This window comes from Prosopis cineraria, unplaced genomic scaffold, assembly GCF_029017545.1.
Source record: "Prosopis cineraria cultivar Desert tree isolate PC_DT_omini unplaced genomic scaffold, ASM2901754v1 PC7, whole genome shotgun sequence".
NCBI classification, from domain to species: domain Eukaryota; kingdom Viridiplantae; phylum Streptophyta; class Magnoliopsida; order Fabales; family Fabaceae; genus Prosopis; species Prosopis cineraria.
Window position 1 is genome coordinate 27,317,372 of NW_026555338.1, and position 22,791 is coordinate 27,340,162.

The window sequence follows — 22,791 nt, forward strand, 5'->3', positions numbered from 1 at the left end:
TTTTGGTCCATCATATTTTTTTTTAAAAAACAAATGTGATAAAGGCCTTATAATGAGTGTAATAGACATTTCAAGGAACTCATCTTCCACGGTACTCATCAAGGGTAATGAGTAAATATTGATAGTCAAGATTTAAAGTTTTTATTTTATATTTATTTTAAAACTAAAATTTATAAAAAATTTAATAAATTTGTTTTATCACTAGTTTGGGCAATCTAGGTTTAATTTGTATAGTCTAAATTAAATATTAGAATTTTATAATTTTTATAAACTAATTATCAAGATTTACTTTGAAAACTTTAGATTTAAAAATTTTAATTTATAATCTTTTTAAAAATATTTTTTGAAAATAATAATCAAGAGATTATTTTTTTAATATTATAATTATCAAAATAAAAATTTATAAAAATTAAAAAATTAATGTCAAGTATGGATTGTCAAGAATACATTTAAACAGTTAATTTCTAAAAATTATAAAAATTAATATTAAAATGGATTATTTAGATTAAATTCGCATTGTTCAAGTTAATGATAAAGCATATTTATTAAAACATATAATATCATTTTTATAAACTCTATTTTACTAAATAAAAATAAAAACTTTAAATTTAGAGCTTGATGATCATTAGGGTGGGGAGGTGGACCCCATTCCAAGCCCACTATACACGCATATATAAAAATGAGCTTTTAAAATGAGAATGAAATTATGCAAAGGAAGGACATATATAAAACAACAAAAATCACCACAAATAGGAAACGAAATATAAGAGGTAAGTTATTTATTATTTAATTATAAAAATAAAAAAAACAAACCACACGTGTAAACTAATAAATCATGTATAAGTAGGTAAAGAATTATATAAATAATTTATTCAGTTTAATCTATCTGGCTTTAGAATTTGTAGACTGAATTGAAACAATCAATCAAAATTTTAAGAAAATCAAATCAAATTGCATATAATCAAATTGGCCAAATCAAATTGTCTGAATTCAATTTTATTTGATTCAATTTTTTGGTTTTTTTTTCATTTTGCTCACTACTATATATATATATATATATATATATTTGTATGTCAGAGATAAGGGTGGAAATAAGCCAGACCTCTATCAGGGGCTTACATTTTGGCCTATTTCAGGCCTAATCTAGCCTATTTATTAAATAGATTAAGTCAGATTTAGGCATTTAATTAGGCCTATTTAATTAAATAGGCCAGGCCTAATTTTTTAAGGTCTAGCTTACGAATCTAATAAGCCGACCTATTTACATAAATAAATAAATAAAATAAAATATATATATATATATATTATGTAATATATCACACATATATCAGTCTCATCATTTGATTTTTAATCAATCTATTTTTTTTAATTTTAGTTATGTTTTTAATTATATTGGACTTATATATTGATTTTATTGTTATTACTTTATTATTGTATTGTATTATAGTGGGTAAGTTCTTTTAATTATTATATATTGTAATTGATAAATCATGTTATATATTTATGTTAATAGTCTTAAAGTATATTTGAGATATTTAAAAATGAAATGCGAGCTTATTTAAAAAACTTATTTTTAAGTAAGCTTTTAAATAGATTTTTAGTCCAGGTCAAGCTTTAAGTAAACTCAGGCTTAAGTTATAAGAAAAGTTTTATACAGGTTTTAAGCCAAGCTCAGGCCTCAAATTTATCACACAGAGTCAGGCCTAGTTGATCAAAACTTAACTCAACCTAGCCTATTTTCAACCTCAATTAGAGAGATTGAATATGTTTTTTTTTTTATCATATACGTGTATAAAAATCTACGACTCTTAAAATTAATAGCATCTTTATATTACTAACTTCAACAAGTTCTCATATCATAGCAGTTATATTCAAACTCTTTTTATAGGATATGAGCAGCAATATTTTTACTAATGAGACTCTTATTGGAGATATGAAATTTAGATGTTATATATTCACATATAATATTTGACACTGACTTCTGTGATATATATTTTAAAAATAAATAAAATAAAAATATTTTGAAGATGAAAACAATATTTGTATTCTGAATACAAAGAATAGGATTATTGAATCTTATATATATAATTAATCTTTAATCTATATAAAATGCAAAACCTATTAAAATCTCGGGCAAAAAAAAAAATCTATTAAAATCTCATGCGCCGCCTACCAAGTACCAACAATATAATTCACTTTAGATTTAGACTTCTTTTGGCCAACCTAATTCACTTTAGCTGAATCTTTTTATTTTACTTTGGCCAACGGATTCTAAGGCAAGTCACAACCTATGGGCTGCCATGCTTTACGCGACATGTCGTTTAGTATGCCGCATAAAAGTCCGGGAAATCTCACCCTGACGCAAAAGCATTCAGGCAACAGATCATCCATCAGATGGCTAGAGATAGCTGCCTCGCTCGCGTCACTACCGGAGCCGCCCTTGGCGGTGCTATCGGCGGCGCCGTCGGTGAGATTCTTCCTAATTAGTTTTAGACGTTTCTCTTCTTGGAAGGCCATTGAGCCTTGTTTGGTTGTTTTGAGTATCCTGAGGAAAAAGAGTCGGCTTTCTTATTTCGTCCTGTTATCGAAGCCAAATTTGTGGTTATTAGGTTACATTAATAATCATAAATAATAAGTGGTGCTTAAGTTTTTTTTTTTTTTTTTGCTCTGTAATAAACTATCTTTGTTGTTAGATGGTAGTTCTTTCTTTCTTTCCTTCTTTCCTACCTAGTGTAATTGTTGAATTATGTGTATGTAGGTGCCGTCTATGGAACATATGAGGCCGTTAGGTATAAGGTAAATATTTATTCATATTTGTTGTTGCTGTATTTTTATTCAATCATTATTGGTTTATTTGAAGTGTTAATGGCAATTATAGTTTGTTATGTGTTCTGTGACTGTGCATCTCATTTGTATGCAGGTAATGCTAGTATCCATTTGGCTTATTCTTTTTCTTGTTCGAATGCAATAATACTATGAACGATAGTGAAAGCATAATCTGAGAAAAAGTAGGCTTGTTATGTTTGACATACCGGAGAATATGATTTGGTGATTTTGATTTCAAAAGCAAAATCATTGAAAAATCATTGAAAAATCAGGTTTTAGTATAGTCAATTGCTGCCAAGTATCTACTGACATAGCGAAAGTAGAATAAGGATCTTATTACGTGTTTTTGAACTTCAAAAAGTGCAATTCAAGAATATATTTATGCTTCAGTCAATATATGTATATTTCTGCTGAGGCCTAAGGCAAAAGATTAAATACAGACTGGATGTTTGGTGCACAAGTAATCGGGGACAGGAGTTTCTTTTCACTCAATTCCATATTAAATCATAATTAGATGGCCTGCAAGGTATTGCGGAACAAACTCAAATATATGAAGTTTTGAACTGCTTGTGTTGATAGGGGGGCCTTGGTTTGAGTTCATGGTCTGCCACCTGGGACATAACCCTCCTCTATGTTAATTGTCCCTGCCTCTTATGAAAAATTTATTTATTTATTTATTTTCTAATTTTGATGCTTCATTTTATGCACACATTTTTAACATTACTTTACATGACAGAAGGCATTATTCCCCTAATTAACTTCACAACTACTATTTCTGTCACTTATGTAATTGCAAATACACTACAGCATCTTATGTTGTACCTGACCATTTGTAATTTAGCAAAGTCGTTAGAGGAATTTAAGACACAATATGTTGTAGGCAAAGCGGCTATGATACCCAAGTACCATTGGTCTGAAGCCCGGCCTTTTACCTATCTACTTTGATTTCTTCCTATTGAATTCCTTATTCATACCTGTTTACTCAAGTAGGTGGCTTCCCAAAAAAAAAAAAAAAATCCTATTTTCATAGTCCCTCCAATCCTATTTGTAAGTCACCTAGAAATAATTTTTGATCCAAGATGTAGGACACCTTGTAATAGTTAAACTACTTTTTTCAATTTTACCTTTCTTGATTAATGTAAAGTTATTTAATGTAGATGTATCATTATTAAAAATCAAGGGTAAAAAAGAAAGTACATCACATATTTTTATGATGTCAAGAAAAAAAACTAATTTTTCTTAAGTTGCGTGAAACAGTTTAAAAATGTCTTACAACAAGGATTGGAGGGAGTAAATCCTAACCATCACCCTACAAATTTGCCCTAATTTCTATTAAACCTAGGGCTACTGTATGCTTGTACTGTTGACTTCGCAAAGACTGGACCTTGAGACAGTAAGGATGAGGTAAGGTGTGAATAGAGATATAGAGTTCAAATCCTTTTGATGTAACCAATAAAGATGTAACTTTCTTGACTATCACGAGGAAAGCAATGTCACCAATTATCAGGGTGAAGATTCTGGAGAATTTGCATATTAATAATTTCGCATAGCCAGAAGCCTGTTATAACACCCTCCCCTCCAAAGGGGGGAAAAAGATACACCTTTTACTTTTCAAGCCCTACTGCTTGAGGGTTTTAATCATTCTTTTATAGTGCACTATTGTGGCCTGGTCTAGAGTCTGTAGCATCTAGTGTTTGTTTTGTATGGTGTATCTATGATTTTGTCAAGAAATCTTTGGACATCTATAAAATTATGATAGAGATTTTAATCCTCATGCCTGTAGATCCAAGAATAGGTTTCAATCAATAAATTTTAAAGACTATTCTGCTGAGATGAGGTGCTGGATATGTTGGTCATAAGGTGTGTTAATGTTATTAATGCAGTTGCGTTTACTACTGATGTCATTTTACCTTAATATGGTAATTTGTAAATGGATAGGAGGGCAGTACCAGTTCCATATATTGCTTTAAAGTGGGGCCGTGTTAACTGCTGAGTGGAATGTGGTGCTGTACTATAATTAGCCTGTGGGAGCCATTTATTTCACTGCTTGTCCAGGCAGCAATTCTAAACCTCTGTTTGGCCATCAGTTTAGCAGTGGTGCTCCGCTGAAATGTGTATTTTACTTTTGAAGTGTCTTAGATATGTATATGATCTTGAAACTATGCAGGTTCCTGGCCTACTAAAGATTAGACATATTGGGCAGACTACTCTGGGAAGTGCAGCTGTATTTGGTTTGTTCCTTGGTGCTGGTAGCTTGATACACTGTGGACGATAATCATGGTCTTCAATGAAGAATTGATCTCTCAGCCCTAATATCTCATCCCCCTTTCATTTCTCAACTCTTTGGTTAGTGTACGTTCCGCACTTTATTTTAACCTAGGAGGATAGAATACTTTTGGGCTCCAAAATAACTTAAGTGCTGGGTTGTTGCTTGGAAAATCTGTGGTTGGCATATATCTCTGGTATTTTCCCTCATAAGAGCATCAGAATTTCTCGTGCTAAAGTGATGCATGATTTTATATATCTATGGCAATTTATGGCTTTATTGAATTTTCTCTCCTAGGAACACTATAAAAAAAGCTCTGCTACAGTATGTATATGGCATTTTTTATTGACGTATGTGTTCAGTAAGATATCACAAGTTTATTGACAACCATACAGAAGTGTCCTGAAATATCAATTTTGATATATGATCACATCTGATCTGATTATTAACTAAATGAATATAACAATAACACAAACACAAATTGAAGATAGATTTGTAGATCTGGGCACTATAGTAAGAATGAGTTTCCAGCAATGGTTCTCACCGTTTTGACGCTGCAGAATGTGTGTGTGTGTGTGTGTAGAGAGAGAGAGAGCATTTTTCTTCTCTCTCATGGTCTGTGTCTTCAGTCCTCTCATGGAAAGCCCTTTGGACCACCAATCGCCTTTGAAATTTGAGCCATTGAGGAAATTTTCATAAAATTCAATATAAAATTCTTGTATGCGAGGCAAGTGTCAGGTATTGAAAATCGGACAAATTATTTAGTTGACCAAGACACTAGTTCAAAAGTTGATGGAGAGATATCCTCGTTAGGATTTATGAACCAGATATCTTCCATTCTAGAGTTCCGCTTGTATACATATATTCTCTTGGTCTTTGCCCAAGTTTGATTTTTTCGGTGACGCATGGTACGTCAGTTCTGTATCTTTTTCCATCCATGCTCTAAAACTGCCCCCTTGAGTTTATCTTCATGACTAAGGTTTTGCAAATCAAACAAAAAGATATGCTGTGATGTAATCCTTCCATAAATTCTGTCTTCGATTTCATATTCCAACTACTTACCATTGACTTAGACTGAACCATTTGGAACAAGCTCTCCATGATATCCCATGTGTTCAGCAAAACATACAGCCATGTTTGGGAATTTGTTTCGGATCCAAAAACAAATTGAATGGCCATCGGTAGAGTTGTCAAACCATTCTGGCATTTTGTCCTCCAACATTAGAAACCTCAATCCATCAACCTCACGTAGTGCCTGATGCAAAACATTACGAGGATCGAACTTGGTGTCTGAGAACAATGTTACAGGGAAAGGGGAGGGGGGTGGGTTTCTAGCCATGTTGCAACTCTCCAGATATAAAGCAGGGGAGATTGGCTTGGTTTGGATGAAGGAACAATTGGGAAGAAAATAAGAAGAGAAAACTAGGAGTAATTGTCAAAAATTTAAGAGTTTTTCCTCATAGTTTTCCTTACTTCCCATTTTCTTCCCTTTTACACGAAGGGTTAGTGATAGTGAATGAAAATATAGAACAGACCATCTCAGCGTTAGAAAAAAGACACTGAATGACAGACCCCACTTCTGAATCTGATATGTGGGTCATGAAAAAGTGGGGTTCACCATTCAATATTTATCGCTCTCCTTACTTCAAGAGAAATTATTTCAATTTTCAGGGGATTTATGTTCATGGAATTTAAAATGCTCCTCTATTCATGGTTCTCTCCCTGAATGAAACTAGCTAGACCAATAAGATGAACTTAGATCCAGAGTGGTTTCAGGGAAGTTGTGCCAAATCTTTTTAAAGGGGATCCATAAAACAAATAAAAGTGAGTCTTTTTATTCAACTGTGAGAAAGTATTGAAAAGTGAGACTTTCATGTCCAGTTTCACATGGATCATTTTAGATATACAACTTGTATATAAGATAGTATTTTAATCTATTTGTGCAATTATTTAAACAATACAAAAATGATTTCCACCTTTAATAAATCTTTTTTCTTGAAAGAGTATAGAATCCTCATCGTTAAAGTACAAAAATGGCATGCAAGTTTATAATTCATGTGAGTTATTATCATAAGTATGATACTAATTAATACTATCAGTAGGATAGGGGGGGAAAGCAGCAGATCAATGTAGGAGAAAACAGAACATTTAGATATCATATAATTGTGTGTTTCATTTTATTTTCAAGTAGTGTCTTCTAAAGAATATTTCTTTATTCGATAGATGTGGGCACAAATTTCTTTTCAAAGTCCGTCATTATTAGATTATCTCATAAAGGCATTCAACAGAGTAATAAAGAGAGAAGTACCTGACTCAACAATATTCTACAAGATTCTGAATTCAAGTGTTTGTCTACGACCTCCAATTCTTGCTGTCTACGACCTCCAATTCTTGCAGGTTTGGTGGGATTGCTCTTAAATTCTCGAAGATGTTTGCAATTTGACAGGTCTAAGTCTCGTAACCCAATCAGGTTTCTGAATGACAATGGCAATTCTTCTATGCCACTATGATCCAAACGAACATCTCTTATATTTTCCACTGCTTTCAATATTTCTGGGAATCTCTGGAGGTTGGACATCATGCGAGCTCAAAAAATTCAAGGGATCTTAATAAGATGCTTGGAAAGGTCTTGAGGTTGCAGCAATGAGTAACACTTAATCTTTCAAGTTTATCGAGAAATCCAATAGAAACATGGACTTTAAACAAATTCTTGCAATAATCCGAACTCAGTTCCTTCACATTTGTGACTCCAGATAAGTCAGGCAGTTCTGTTAAAAATTTACGACTCCTAAAATCCATCACACTCGCAGACTGGAACCTCTGGAAAGCAAGATTAAAAATCAACTAATCTTGATAATCAGTAATGACAGAATAAAGCATTAAATAGGACAAAGCTGACAAGGACACCTGACATGAACAAAATTTAAAGGATCTACTACAAGTAATTTAAAAGTGTCTGCCTAACGTGTGTCTGACATCAGCTTCAAGTGTTTCTGCTTCATAATAGAACATTATTTTAGACAAATAGAACATTGTACATGCCTTGACTGGTGGATCCGGTTTGAGGGGACTTTCAGGCATCCTGAGGATAGCTAGTTCCTTGGGACAAAAATCATATGGAAAAGAAGGATCAGGATATCCCTTCCAGTCTGGCACTCTCAAACTATTTGGGAGATGCTTGGGACCTGTGGAAAATCTTGCACTTCGAACAATAAGTATATTAAGATTTTGCATCTTTTTGAAGGCCATTGCCCTCCAATTAATTTGTGTCTCTAGGCATGTCTAGACTTATGGCTTCAATCTCTTCAGTTCCCTTTCAAACCAAGCATATGTCAATTACTTAAAGAAATGCAGGTGAATACCTTAAATAAAAGAATAATTTTTTAAAAAAAATTCAAATGTAGATGAATCTTAACATACCTTGTCTCCTTCTAAAATTTGGAGAATGTCTTCATGAAACCACAACCTGGAGCTTTTGCCAAGTTCATTTGGTGATTATTGTCTAACAATTTCTTTACCCATATTCTGAATCAAATCATGCATTGTCACAAGGCCACGGCCAATCTTTATGAGGCATTTATCAATCGACACTTTAATAGCATAATCTGGGCACAACCCACGAGCATGTAGAGCACTTATTCGAAGTTGTCTCCTATGAAGCAACAGGCAATGTCAAGAAAAATTTCCTTCTCAAATTCATCCAAAGCATCATAGTTCATTTTGAGTACCCGTTGGATCTCTCTGTTGGGAATTCCTCTATAATTATCTAATCCAGAATTCCAATCATTTATTCCTCTATTGAACAAGTTGGAACCTATAACTTCCAAAGCCAATGGAAGACCACCAGCATATTTTACTACAATGTTTAAAATGTCTATAAAATTTGTATCAACTCTATTTTCTCGAAAAGCATTCCATTTCAGTAGCTTAAGAGCTTCAGTTTCATTTAAACTCTCTACTTCATAAATTCTTTCAACAACATGTCTTGCTAGTAAATGCTTTTCCCTTGTAGTTATAATGATCCTACTTCCAGAATCAAACCAATCGAGTGATCCAGCAATGGCTTGCAATTGCTTTAGCTCATCAAAATCAAGAACGAGAAGAGCTTTCTTTCTGTGAAGCCTCTGTTTCATTATAGGAATTCCTTGATTGATGTCAATGAGGTTGAAATCTTCACCCACCACTTTAGAAAGAAGCATTTTTTGGAGATATGCTAGGCCATGCTCTTTTCAATTTTTGCTGACATCAGCAACAAAGCAAAAAGCTTCAAATGAACCATTAATTAAATTTCATACTGCTCGAGCAATTGTTGTTTTGCCTATTCCACCCATACCACAAACTCCTACCATTTGGACCCCTTCATTAGATCCAATATTTAGAAGAGAATTTACTTTTCTCACTCCATATACTCAAGTCCAACTGGATAATTGGCAATGTGTAAAGGCTTGCGGTTAATTCTCCTAGAAACCTCTTTTACAATCCTTTCAATTAAATCACATTCATGTTCTTGCCTGTCCCAATCACAAAATGCAACAAATCAAACACTTGGACACAATGCACCCTTCAAATATAACACTGGCACTCTTCTGATTTTGAAGTGGCCATACTTCTTACAGTTTCTTTGATATTAATATACCATATGATAACAACTTAAAAGTCAACTAAACAAAAAATTGGGGGAAAAAAAAAAACTACGTCTGCCAAAATAAGCACATACTCTTTTTCTCTCTAAGAAATGCAAATTCTAACGAGGCCTGATTACTGTTTGACTAAATACGAACACTTATATCTGACAAAATGCAAGACTTTTGAATCACCTGATGGTTTTGGGTTGGGTAGTAATTTGTATTAGTGTTCATTGCTTCTTAGCCTTTGTTGCATGGTAACATGATAGTATCAATCGATATCAAATAAAAAAGTTGAAGTTTGCAAAGCAAAAGAAGGGTAATACTCAAATACCCAGGTTTGAAATGAAAACCAGCAATATCAGCAGCATCTCGTAGAGACTGCTTCCATTTTTGCACTTTCTTTTTATCATTGTTGAACCTTTTCTCATGTTGAGCAAATGCTTCTTTGTAATTTCCTCTCTGATGCCGCACTTCCGGTGGTTCGACACCATAGAAAATTGGCAAAACCAACTGACCTTTTCTCTGTATACGCTCAAGGATCTGAACAAGCTCATCTAAACAAAATGTTGACAAAGCATGAGTTTCAGAGAAAATTGTGATAGCGGCTGTAGACTCTTGGATTGCTTTAACAAGTGATGGAGTAATCCCTTCTCCTCTTCTAAGCCCCTCATTGTCTCTAAAGGTATGGATACCCTTTTGATGCAGAGATTTGTAGAGATTTATAGCAAAATAAAAGCGAGTGTCTTCACCTCTAAAATTGAGAGAGACATCGTAACTCCATCCATGGGTGACGGAAGAGGAAAATGGTGATTGCTCTTTCATGATAGCTAGTGGAAATGAATGTTGCAGGCTGTGAAGGAGAATCTTGACTGAGGAACTGTCTTGCTTAAAGTCTGTTCATTGGCTATGGCTTTTAAGGAAAAACAATGGCTGAATATTATAATCCCTCGGCCTTATAATCCCTAATAAAACAAATTTGTCTTTATGACAGATGATGAGAAAAGCTGGCGGGTACCAGCTCATGCAAAAATATGTAAGTGTCTTTAGTCGTTAGCTCAAGGATTTGTTTAACTTGATTTGTTATTTATTTAACGTTTGCTGAGTGCATAGATTAACATGTTTTTTTTCTTTTTCCTTATGCATCTTTACTTTTTTAAAATCAAATTATGAGATCAGTAGTTTCCTACTTACTTTTCCACACAATGCGACGTTAATTTCTTCTTGGAGATTTGGGAAGCAGATCCTCTCCTACACCTTTCCCATCCTGCACCCTGTTGTTCTTAGGTCCTGTTTTTTACTAGAAAAAAAATATAATAGAGTGGAGAAAATAAAAATAAACTAAATCATCTTTTAAATTCATAATAAGCATGATAAAACTTATTAATATATATTATAAATGTGAAAATTATTATATTCTTCAAAATTCTTATGAATCATTATTTCCAAACCTACAAACTAAGTACCTCTCTTTTTTATGAATGTGATTTACATATCTCTTTTGATTATATTATTTTTTTACTTTTATTTTTTCAATCAATTTCATTTCAATCCTTTTGAGTAGCCAAATGGCACCCTAGTCTCACATGTTTGATGCAGACGACGGGGAAGATCATTATTTGGATAAATTATCTCGAGACGCATCAGGAGGGATATTTACAATGACAAAACTCCCTCTGAGAAATTGGCTCACAAGTACTTGTGTCTTGATAAGCATTTCACCTCCAGTTATGATCACCTGTATCGTGGCATAGAAAATTAGAACTGGCTAAGGTCAAGTTTTCTTACTAGAATGAAATGGATTAAAAAAATAAAGATAAAATTAAGATGATCAAAGAAAATAGGTGAACATATTTATAAGGAAGAGAGATAATTTAGTCTATAAAGTTAAGAATCATGTTTCACGAAATTTTTGAAAGGTGTAATGATTTTTATATTTATAATATATATTAATAAATTTTATTATATTTACCATAAAAAAAATTAATTGAATTTATTTTTATCTCAATTTTTTCAATTCATTTTATTTCGTTAATTTAGTAAACAAACATAACCTAAATTCTTGTCAGCGGAAAAGCTTGCAATTTGATAGTGTTTTATTATATTGGTTGATTCGTCATTCTAATGAACAGTGGTGGATCTGCGGGTTCCAACTCGCAATCATCTTTCGACAGATTTAGGACAAAAACACTATCTTTTATATGAAAGATTTTTAATCATCTTTTTTTATATTAATAATCCGCCGGAGCATATTTAAAAAAAATTAAATTTTGTCTCATATTAAGAATTGAATAATATGTTGTCAGAATATATATATTTATTATGAGAAAAATTGAAAACATATTAATTTTTTAAACGGAGTTAATGAATTTTAAATTTTTTATAATTTCAGTAAAACATTTTAGAAGTACTTTACAAATAATAATTTTTTAAATTTTTTTATAAGTTGAAAAAAATTTAAACTTTTTTTAAAATCCTTTTCCCTATTGATTACAGAAGATCTTCTGTTTTTATAGCTAATATGTGGTTCCTCATCCTTGAGATTCTGTGAAATGATTATGGAATTTTGAGGTTAAGAAAAATGATACACCATGCAGTGACAACCAAATTCAAATTAAATTAGTATTCTGATCCCTTAATGTTATTTGAAATTTTAATTAGTCCCTTACCAAACCTTGCAAGAATGGCGGGAACTAGGTTGCAATACATGTTCTCCCAAAATGGTTGGCTATTGACTTCATAAAACTACCACTGTGATGGTCTTAAAAAATTAACAATTGGGTATTTATTTAACGATTTCACATGGCTTAGAAAACTAATTAAATTTTTAAATTATAAAGTTTAGGTCAAACTTATATTTTCATTGATAAAGAGAAGATGAACATTAGACGAAAATACTCAGCCAATTAGGGGACAACTCTTAAATGTTTCAGTAAGTCTTTGATTAGTCTGTGTCATCCTTCTATACTTATAGTTTGGGTGGCTTCTCCTTATCTATCAAATATATTACTATTTTTTGTTTATGTTAAGAAAAATTAATTCTTTAGTCCTCCAACTTTTAAGTCACTTATAACTCAGTCCCTCAATTATGACTTGCTGTGACTCAACACCTTAACTATGACGCGCCTATGACTCAATCCCCTTAACTTTTGAATCATTTATAAATTAGTCTCTTAACTTTTGTTAATTTTTTTTCATGTTAGCTTATATCTCACATCAATGAGTAAAATGAGGGTATTTTAAAATAATATATAAGCATTTTTTTATCCCTCTTATTTGATAAAAAATTTTTAAAAAAATTAAAAAATAAGGATTGAGTTATAGGTAAATTAAAAATTGAGGGACTAAATTACAGCGAGTTATAGTTGAGAAATTGAATCACAGCGAGTTATAGTTGAGGGACTGAGTTAAAAGTTGAAGAATTAAAAGATTAATTTTTCTTTTATGTTATCATATTCTTTCCTTCTTTTCTCTTCTATTGATCACAATGCAACTTTCATCAGCTATTGTTGGTGAATTTGAATAATTCGTTTGTGTTGCGCTCGTATATATGGGATTTACTATTTGAATATATAAAAATTTATCAATATAAATTTATTTGATTCAAATCCAAATTTATATTTTATTATAATTCTTTTTATAATTTCAAATACATCATACTCCATCCTAGTTATTTGATTTCTTTTCTTTTAGATTTCTCATCTTTCTTTTTCATTATCTTTGAATTTGAAATTTTTTTATACCGCTCAAACTAAAAATTTTAATCATAGATTTTAAATATAAAAACTTTTATATATAAAATTTAAATCTAAATCCATCAATCCAAACATTACCTAAGAATTTCATTATTAATATGTTGATTTTTTTTTAATTATCAAATACATTTTTCACACATTTAGAACTAGTTAAACTCAGAAGTTGAGTTGTTGCAGAGCCATTAGAAAACTAACTTTGATTGATTTAGATAAATATTGAAGAGCGCAGTTTTTGCTGCCATGTTTCTTTTCTGTGTGATGATTTCTTCCTTTTATCTATTATTTATTTTATAGAAAGGATTCAAGAATGGTTATGAAAATTTGAACTTGTTCTCTATTAATTGTCACACTTCTATATTAATTTGACCTGTTCTTTCCTTTTTGTTTCTTAGTGATCGGCCTTGTGAGTGCTTAGAAAAGCTAATTACACATTAGATGCTAATCACATAGTTCAAAAGTAAACTGGGTTAGAGACTTCAGAAGCTATGAAATGTAATGAAGAGAGCATGATCACAGATATAGCATATGTGAAGAGAAGGAATAATATTAAAGTCTCCTAATTTTAACTTTCCTTACATTGTACTAATTAATTTTATAAAATATTAATTCTGAACTGTTAGTCGCACCTTTGGCTCAAAAACACTTTGAAGCTTATGGAAGCACTAGCCTAAACAAAAATGAAAAATCATGAATTGATAAGTTAGGATTGCCCGGCAATTCATTCAATCAAATAGTAAACATGAAATTATAATACAATTAAAAAAATTAAATTTATTTATTTAATATTATAATAATAACTTTGTAACATGTTAAATCTCAAACATTTAACTTCTGATTCAAGGTTGGGAAAGTTAAGAAGACAGTAGGGTGAGAAATTGGTAGAAGAAGGGAAGCGAAATCTATTACTATGATAAGCAATGATGGAGAATGTAGATTGTATCTTTGAAGGGATGACACTAAGAAGAATACTCAATATACTGATGCAACGTTTGGTAGCTCTGCATGCATGCAGTCACCATTTAAGGATAAGAAATTTTATTGACAACGACATATAAATATCCTCAAACATCAATTTTGATACCATGATCACTTTTGTATTATAGGATTATCTAATTGGGTTAGATTTAAGTGTTTCCGAGTCTAATTGAAAATATATCTATTCAAAGCATTTTCTACATTCATAAGAGCCAACATCTGTTGGCAAGTAGAAGTCTTGAGAGGCAAGGGCAGCCCTTGCCCCACACACTTTAATAATCCTTTGGAAAAAAATTAGAATTTTTACTTGTAAAAAATATTAAAATAAAATTTCACCCCTCACTTCATGATTTATTTTCAATTTGGCCTCCCCATTCATTAGCTCTTCTTGGATTTGTTATTGCCTGTTGGTGATATCATGATCACTTTTAGTTCAAAAAAAAAAAAGGACAGAAATGTGACAAGATTTGTAAATTTGTGCACCACAGTAAGAATCACTCCCCACGTGTCTCATCATTTTTACAATGCAGGATATTAATTTTGAGATCATAATTCATCCTTCCTTCAGGGTTCAAATAAAATAGAGAGAACTGCCTTATTGGATGTCTCATAAATCAACGCAGTCACTTGCTTATATAAGCAGACAACTAATTAAAAACTAACTCAGAGTAAACGTACCTCCACTTCATCCACTTAAGGATTTATGAAACTGATATCTTCCATTTTGAAATTTTGCTTATCCACAAATATGCCACTCCACTTTACCTGTGCAGATTATTCAGGAATCAAGATACTAGAAATCTTCATGTGGTGCCATTCACGTCTCCTCAAAAGTGAATGTTCATATTTAATCCCTGGAAAGAACAAGACATCATGCAATGTAAATCTTCCATAAATTCTTCCCCAAAATACTCTGGCTTTGTCAGGAATAGTTTTGCCATCGATGATAACATAAGGAGCAAGACATGGCACTTGACGATCTGGCACTCGAGGACCAATTCCTACAGCAAAAGATAAAGCCATGTCTGGGAATTCGTTTCGGATCCAAAGAGACATCGAACCTCCCTCGTTATAGTGGTCAAACCATTCTGGCATAATGTCTTCTTCACTCATTTCAATGGTCAAGACGTTAACCTTGTGAAATTCCTGTTGCAAATGATGATGATGATGATGATGATGATGAACTTCATTAGAGTCCAAGAGTATATTACCAGAAAAGTGAAGTTCTTTCCAGAGATAAAGGAAGGGAGATTTAGTGGGAAACGGATTTAAATTATGCTTCACTCTACATGACTCTGCTTGTGAATGAAACTAAACAAACATGATGAAGTGATTAAAAAAAAAAATAGTGGTTATTTGTATTATGTATAGGTAATGCAAAGTGGTTCAAGGTTTTAAGAAGCGAATGGAACAAGATAATAAAAGGAAGAATCGCATTAAACGCCCTAAAAACACATATAATTTCACTATGAACCTGAAAAAGTTTGATATTACACTACAGGTTTTGGGGCCCTTATTGTAATTTTTTTTGAGACCAAAATCATATTTTTGCCCTAAGTATGTAAAGCATCGTAGAGGTTTCTAGCAAAATCAAAGCGAGTATCTTCACCTCTAAAGTTGATAAATACATCATAAATCCATCCATAAGAGAAGGAAGAGGAAAACGGTGATTGCTCAGCCATGGTAGCTAGTAGAAATGGTGCTGGACCTGCCAGGGAATGATCAAAAATACCAGTTCTTTAAAGTGCTAATATCTATACTTTATATGATATAAAATTATAACGAATCATAAGTCATAAATTTTTCATGCTCATTCGTTACGCTAGCAAATCGTTAAATTTTCTTTTTTAAAAAAAGAATCTCATGAAGCGGACCAAAAAATGAGTAGCAATATAAAATCAATTGAACAAAATCCTAGTTTCATCAGTAAAGAAAACATGAGAAGTTATCTACTAGAACGAGAAGATCAAGTCAACAAAATGGATTTTTTTTTTTTTTAACATGATCAAGTCAAAAACATGGGCGTGAAATAGAAATGCATTCACGCGGGAATGAAATGTAACAAAATAAATTAGTCGAGATTATATATCCCCAAACTGAATCCAGAAGACGAAAATAAGAAAATTTCCCCCCAAATTCTCGGCTACCAAATATGAAACCAGTAGAAGATTATTTGCTGCAATTCCTACCTAACCTCTCTATGGTATTATTTGCTGCAATCTGATTATTTGCTGCAATCTGATTAACAGCTTTGTTTCCAAAACAAAGCACACAAGAAAATTGCAACCTCAGTAAATCAGACTTCAAATTAATAATTTCGACAACCGTATAGGATCACATACCCAGTTATTAGTTTCTACCTCGCCCATTTGAAGCACTTGGCATGTCGTTTCCACCAAACCTACTTTTGTGCCATGTGATAACAAAGAACACACCATCACATAAGCTTATAATAAGCCTTAAAAGAAATAACATAATCAATCACCACCAGAAGTGGGGAACGAGGAAGCCCGGGAACCAGAGGACTGTGGACGGTTACAAATGATCTGAATAATGATCCTTGTGAATTATAATGTCTGCATGCATTGTGTCTTTCTCTATCCAAAGTTGATATGATAAAGTTCTCAACTAATTTAGATAAACCAAGTAACAAAGAGAACATTCAAACAACTTCTCATAGCATTGTTTAAAGAGCTGCATGGCATTTTTCTTTTCATTCATCCTTCCTCGTCTAAGATGGGACCCGTAATGATAGACAATCCCCGTACCTCTATCTTTTTCTCTTGTTATTGTTTCTTTCTGTGACTGAATGAGACTGAGGTGTGTGTTCAGGTAAAAAGCACATGCCTGCCTCGTTGGTTCTGACTTCACTGAATTCGATGAAATAAATGTAGGACCAGTTGACTCTACGCAATAACTCAGCATCACTATTTGGATTCAAGGAAGATCCTTTAAATAACTCAGAGACAGGCTCCTGGTTATGATCCATGAATCGAATATCCTCCATTCTGGATTTTCGTTTGTACACATATGCTCCACTCCATTTTACCCTTGCTTTTCTACATATATTACCCTCTTCCTCTTGATAGCAGTTTATGTAACACAAGACAAAGTATATCTCCATGTGGTTCCGTTCATGCTCTAAAACCACACTCTTGACTTTATCCTCAAGAACTATGCATCGCAAATCAAACAAAAATACATGTTGTGATGCAAGTGATCCAAATATTGTTTGACCATCTGGGTGTCCAACATCAGTGCCATTAATTCGGACGTTGATAAGCAGTTTTGGTGGTGTGACACAGTCCTCTATTAATGCAGAAAAACATACAGCCATGTTTGGGAATTCTTTTTGGAACCAAAAGGACAATGAATCTCCAATGACATAGTGGTCAAGCCATTCCGGTGTCTTGTCATCTTCTCCTATGAAATTCAAGCCATCAACCTCACGTAAAGCCTGTTGCAGATCAGATTAAGGAGCAAGATCATTTCAAAGATTACTGTTGTAGAAGAAGAATTAGAGAGAACTATCTATAGAGTAACAAGTCTTGTGTTATTTCTATAAGCATAATAGCAATTCATAACATAAACTAGTTCCAACAATAGAAACGCTAGATCAAGAAAAAAACATCAATGTTTGAAATATGATTATTTTTTTGTTTTGTTCAACTGCCATGCTATTTTATCAAATAATATCATTTCATTATGTGCGTGTTAGAACCAACTACTTAAAAGTAGTTCATAAATCATCATATAGATGCAATTAAAAAGGTGAAAGAGAGCAACTAACCTGACACAGTAAGATGCTACGAGACTCTGAGCTCAAGTGTGAGTACCAATCAAGGTTTATTGCTGACAATTCTTTTAGGTTTGGTGGAATGCCCCTAATGTTTTTGATACTTTTACAAAATGAAAGTCTTAATTTTTCTAAGGTAACAAGGTTTTTGAATGACAAAGGTAATTCTTCTATGCCGCTAAAGTCCAAACGGATATCTTTGATATTTTCCATCGTTCCTAATATTTCTGGGAATCTCCTGAGGCTGGAGCACCCTGAAAGGTCAAGAAACTCTAGGGATGTTAACCTGATACTTGGAAAGGTCTTGAGCTTCCAACAGTTTTTAACACTCAACCTTTTAAGTTTACCAAGAAATCCAATGGAAACATGAACTTCAGTTAACTTGTTGCACCCATCGAAACACAATTCCCTCAAATCTGGAACTGCAGATAAGTCAGCAACTCGTCTTAAAAATTTGCAACCTCTGAAATTCATCAGGCTCAGAGACTGAAACTTCTGCAAAAAAAGAGAATAAAAACAACTAGTCTTAATAAATTGTAAGAACGTCACAAAACATCAAAAAACACAAACATTAATACAGACAAAATTGGATGGAACAAATTGAGGTGTTCTTGCTTCACCATAAAGCGAAATAATGATGAAAAGTGGCAATACTCTGCTTGCCTTGATTAGTGCAAACCGCTTGAGGAAACTATCAGGCATCTTTAGGATAATTAGTTCCTTGGGGTTAAAATCAGACGGTAAAGATGGACAAGGATATCCCTTCCAATCCAACACCCTTAAACCATTCGGGAGATACTTGGGACCTGTAGAAAAGTGTGCATTTCTAATAATAAGCATCTTAAGATTTGGCATCTTTTTGAAGGCCTTTCCCCTCCAATCAATCGCTTCATCTCCAGGCATCTCTAGATTTATGGCTTCAATATTCCCAGAACCCTTTCATACCGAATAACATAATAAACCACAAAATCTGTTAGATACTCTTTGCATACCAAATAAATAGTATACCACAAAATCTGTCAGATTTATTACAAATTGGTATAAATTTCAGTTAAAAAAAAAAAAGGCTCCCTTCCTCCCAAATTATAAAACAACATTGGAGGGATTTTTGGTCCCAAAATATAAGACAATGTGAGAAAACTAATGTTTCATTATTGATACTTTTCCAATATTATCCTTCAAGTGGAGAAAGAATTAAAATGATATTATAGCATAATGATTAAATGTGTAGGAGCATTTTTAAAAGTTTATAGTTTTGTTTTAAAAAAGTTTGTAAAATATCATTATTGTGTTTTATTGGTATGTGCAATCTTGTCTCAAATTATCTAATAGTTTGGGACGGAGAAAATATTAGATTACAACTATAATAATAACAACAAGCATTATCCGACTAAGTGGGGTTGGATATGTGGATTATAATCTACAAGTGCAAAAACAATACTAGGTTAGTCAAGGAATGGGAAGAGGGGGAAAAAGCCATGTGTGCCTTCAAGATTTATTAGGGAGAGGATTTTAGATTAGGGAAAACCAGAGAACAATTTGATCAAAAAATATAATAATAAGAAAATATAAATGTAAAGATTACTCTTACCTTGTTTTCTTCTAAAACATGAATAATGTCTTTATGAAACCATAACCTAGTGCGATTACCAGGCTCGTAGGGTGATCTCTGTCGCACAATTTCTTTACCCATGGCTTGAATCAAATCATGCATAATCACCTTACCATCATTAATCTTCACGAGACATCTATCAATCAACACTTTAACACCATAATCTGGGCATATACCACGTGCATACAAAGCACTTCTTACATACTCAAAACTGTCACCTTTGAAGCAGCAAGCAATGTCAAGAAAAAATTCCTGCTCGTATTCCTCCAAAGCATCATAGCTTACCTTCAGAATTTGTTGGATCTCTTTAATTGGAATTCTCTGATAACTTTCTAATGCAGAATTCCAATCATTTATTTCTCTATTGAACAAGTTGGAACCTATAGCTTCCAAAGCCAATGGAAGACCACCAGCATAGAGTAGTACATTGTTTAAAATATCCACATAACTTGCATCAACTCTACTCTGTTTAAAGGCGTGCCATCTAAGCAATTCAAGACCTTCTTCTTTATTTAAACAATCTACCTCATAAATTCTCTCAACACCATGCCTTACTAGCAAATGCTTATCCCTTGTTGTTACAATGATTCTACTACCAGAACCAAACCAACCAAGTCCCCCAACAATTGCTTGTAATTGCTTTAGCTTATCAACATCATCAAGAACTAGAAGAACCTTCTTTTTGTGGAGCCTATGCTTTATTATTGGAATTCCTTTATTAATATCAATAAACTTAATCTCTTCCTCAAGTACTTCAGAGAGAAGCATTTCCTGGAGATATGCTAGGCCATGATTAATTGAATTTTCTCTAACATTGGTAAGAAAACAAAAGCCTTCAAATGAGTCCACAATCAAACTGCATACTGCTCATGCAATTGTTGATTTTCCTATTCCACCAGTGCCACATATTCCTACCATTCGGACTTCGTCATTTGAGCCAACATCTAGAAGAGAGTTTACTTTTAGCACTCAAGGCTCAAGCCCAACTGGATAATCAGCAATATGTAATGGTCTACGGTGAATCTTATTCTTGACCTCTTTAACAATCGCTTTGATAAAAGCATATTCATATTGATTCCTGCACCAATAGCAAATTTTTGGGAAAATTCAAACTAAGTGCGTCAAATCAATCTTTTGATTTTGTGACAAAGTTAGATTCATACAAAATGCATCAAAACAAACACTTTGACACAAAACATATCAATACAAGATTCAAGCACTTTAGATTTTGTGGTTTTCATGATTCTAGGTCTCACTTAGTTATTAATAACATATGCATCTGAAAAACTAACCACCAAATAAACTAAACACAACTATATTAGCTGAAATAAGTTCAAGCTCTGTTTTCATTTCTCTATTAAGACACATAAGAGCTGATAGGAAATAATATAGCACTTCAAATTTTGAAAGTCATAACTTGTGTTGTAGCCTCTCTTAGAAGTTAATTTGGTAGTAACTATCAATATCAAATAAACAAATAAAAGATGTAAAGCAAAAGAGAGGCAATGTACTTAAATACCCAAGTTTGAAATGGAGACCCGAGAGACAAGCAGCATCTTGTAGAACCCGCCTCCATTTTTGCACCTTCTCCTTGTCATGTTTAAACCTTCTCTCATGCTGAGCAAACGCTTCTGTGTAATTTTTCCTCTGACGCCGTACTTCTGATGGATCCACGTCATAAAAAATAGGCAAAACCAATCTACCTTTTTTATGTATATGCTCAAAGATCTAAACAAGCTCATCTAAACAAAATGTAGAGGAAGCATAATTTCTGGAGAAAATAGTAATAGCCATTCTAGACTCTCGGATTGCTTTGAGAAGCGATGGTGTAATCTTTTCCCCTTTTTTAAGCCTTTCGTTGTCTAAAAAAGTATGGAAACCTTTTTGCTGTAAAGCCTCGTAGAGGTTCCTAGCAAAATCAAAGCGAATATCTTCACCTCTAAAGTTGATAAATACATCATAAGTCCATCCATAAGAGAAGGAAGAGGAAAACGGTGATTGCTCAGCCATGGTAGCTAGTAGAAATGGTGCTGGACCTGCCAGGGAATGATCAAAAATACCAGTTCTTTAAAGTGCTAATATCTATATTTTATATGATATAAAATTATAACGAATCATAAGTCATAAATTTTTCATGCTCATTCTACGCTGGCAAATTGTTAAATTTTCTTTTTTAAAAAAAGAATCTCATGAAGCGGACCAAAAAATGAGTAGCAATATAAAATCAATTGAACAAAATCCTAGTTTCATCAGTAAAGAAAACATGAGAAGTTATCTTTTTTTTTTTTTTTACCAGCAACATGAGAAGTTATCTACTAGAACGAGAAGATCAAGTCAACAAAATGGATTTTTTTTTTCTTTACATGATCAAGTCAACAACACGGGCGTGAAATAGAAATGCATTCACACGGGAATGAAATGTAACAAAATAAATTAGTCGAGATTATATATCCCCAACCTGAATCCAGAAGACGAAAATAAGAAGATTCCCCCCCCCCAAATTCTTGGCTACCAAATATGAAACCAGTAGAAGATTGGGGTGATATTGAAGTAAAATTGTAGGAACAAGCAAACCTTGTGGCTTTGGATGGACGTGCAGCCAATCCAATGAAACGGTTCTCCTAAAACGGAAGAGAGAGATGCAGAGACAAGAGAATACAATAGCCGACTGAACTGAAAATCACAGCAACGATAATCACTTCTATTATAATAATAGGTAGATTTGCAATTAAAACCAGCAACAGTACTCAGCTGAACAAATAAAATAGACTAAAAGATAAACATAAAAGCGGATTAACAGTAGTCAAGAAGAGGAGGAGGAGGAAGAATGAAAGGACAGGACAAGGGAGGACTGAGGGAACATCCGCGTGATCCAGAGACGCGATTTTCATATATATTTAAAAAAAAAAAAAAACAGAAACGCGCTTTAACGTGCG

General features: G+C 32.9%; 4 protein-coding genes and 1 pseudogene across 5 annotated transcripts; 1 reads left to right on the forward strand and 4 right to left on the reverse strand.

Annotated features, from left to right (window-relative positions):
- The first annotated feature begins 2,197 nt into the window (after positions 1-2,197).
- LOC129315681 (uncharacterized) lies at positions 2,198-5,376 on the forward strand. Of its 2 annotated transcripts, none has more exons than XM_054959584.1 (3): positions 2,198-2,467; positions 2,759-2,796; positions 4,610-4,987. In XM_054959584.1, the coding sequence occupies exons 1-3, from the start codon at positions 2,291-2,293 to the stop codon at positions 4,683-4,685; spliced, it is 291 nt and encodes a 96-aa protein (XP_054815559.1). In that variant the 5' UTR covers positions 2,198-2,290; the 3' UTR covers positions 4,686-4,987. The 2 variants fall into 2 exon arrangements, with proteins under 2 accessions (XP_054815559.1, XP_054815560.1); XM_054959585.1 differs by lacking the exon at positions 4,610-4,987 and adding an exon at positions 4,994-5,376 and having other exon boundaries at positions 2,274-2,467.
- Positions 5,377-5,679: 303 nt separating this feature from the next.
- On the reverse strand, positions 5,680-8,583 carry LOC129315680 (uncharacterized). The gene is made up of 3 exons (XM_054959583.1): positions 8,513-8,583; positions 7,401-7,912; positions 5,680-6,347 (listed from the first exon to the last, which is right to left on the reverse strand). Exons 2-3 carry the CDS (start codon positions 7,671-7,673, stop codon positions 6,162-6,164), a joined length of 459 nt encoding a protein of 152 aa, XP_054815558.1. The 5' UTR covers positions 7,674-7,912; positions 8,513-8,583; the 3' UTR covers positions 5,680-6,161.
- A 905-nt stretch (positions 8,584-9,488) lies between these two features.
- LOC129315679 (TMV resistance protein N-like) lies at positions 9,489-10,637 on the reverse strand. The gene is made up of 2 exons (XM_054959581.1): positions 10,052-10,637; positions 9,489-9,603 (listed from the first exon to the last, which is right to left on the reverse strand). The coding sequence occupies exons 1-2, from the start codon at positions 10,540-10,542 to the stop codon at positions 9,489-9,491; spliced, it is 606 nt and encodes a 201-aa protein (XP_054815556.1). The 5' UTR covers positions 10,543-10,637.
- Positions 10,638-14,913: 4,276 nt separating this feature from the next.
- On the reverse strand, positions 14,914-16,917 carry LOC129316174 (uncharacterized). Its single transcript, XM_054960478.1, has 2 exons — positions 16,790-16,917; positions 14,914-15,593 (listed from the first exon to the last, which is right to left on the reverse strand). The coding sequence occupies exons 1-2, from the start codon at positions 16,883-16,885 to the stop codon at positions 15,222-15,224; spliced, it is 468 nt and encodes a 155-aa protein (XP_054816453.1). The 5' UTR covers positions 16,886-16,917; the 3' UTR covers positions 14,914-15,221.
- Positions 16,918-16,981: 64 nt separating this feature from the next.
- Positions 16,982-22,717, reverse strand: LOC129316173 (disease resistance protein Roq1-like; annotated as a pseudogene).
- Between the last annotated feature and the right edge of the window lie 74 nt (positions 22,718-22,791).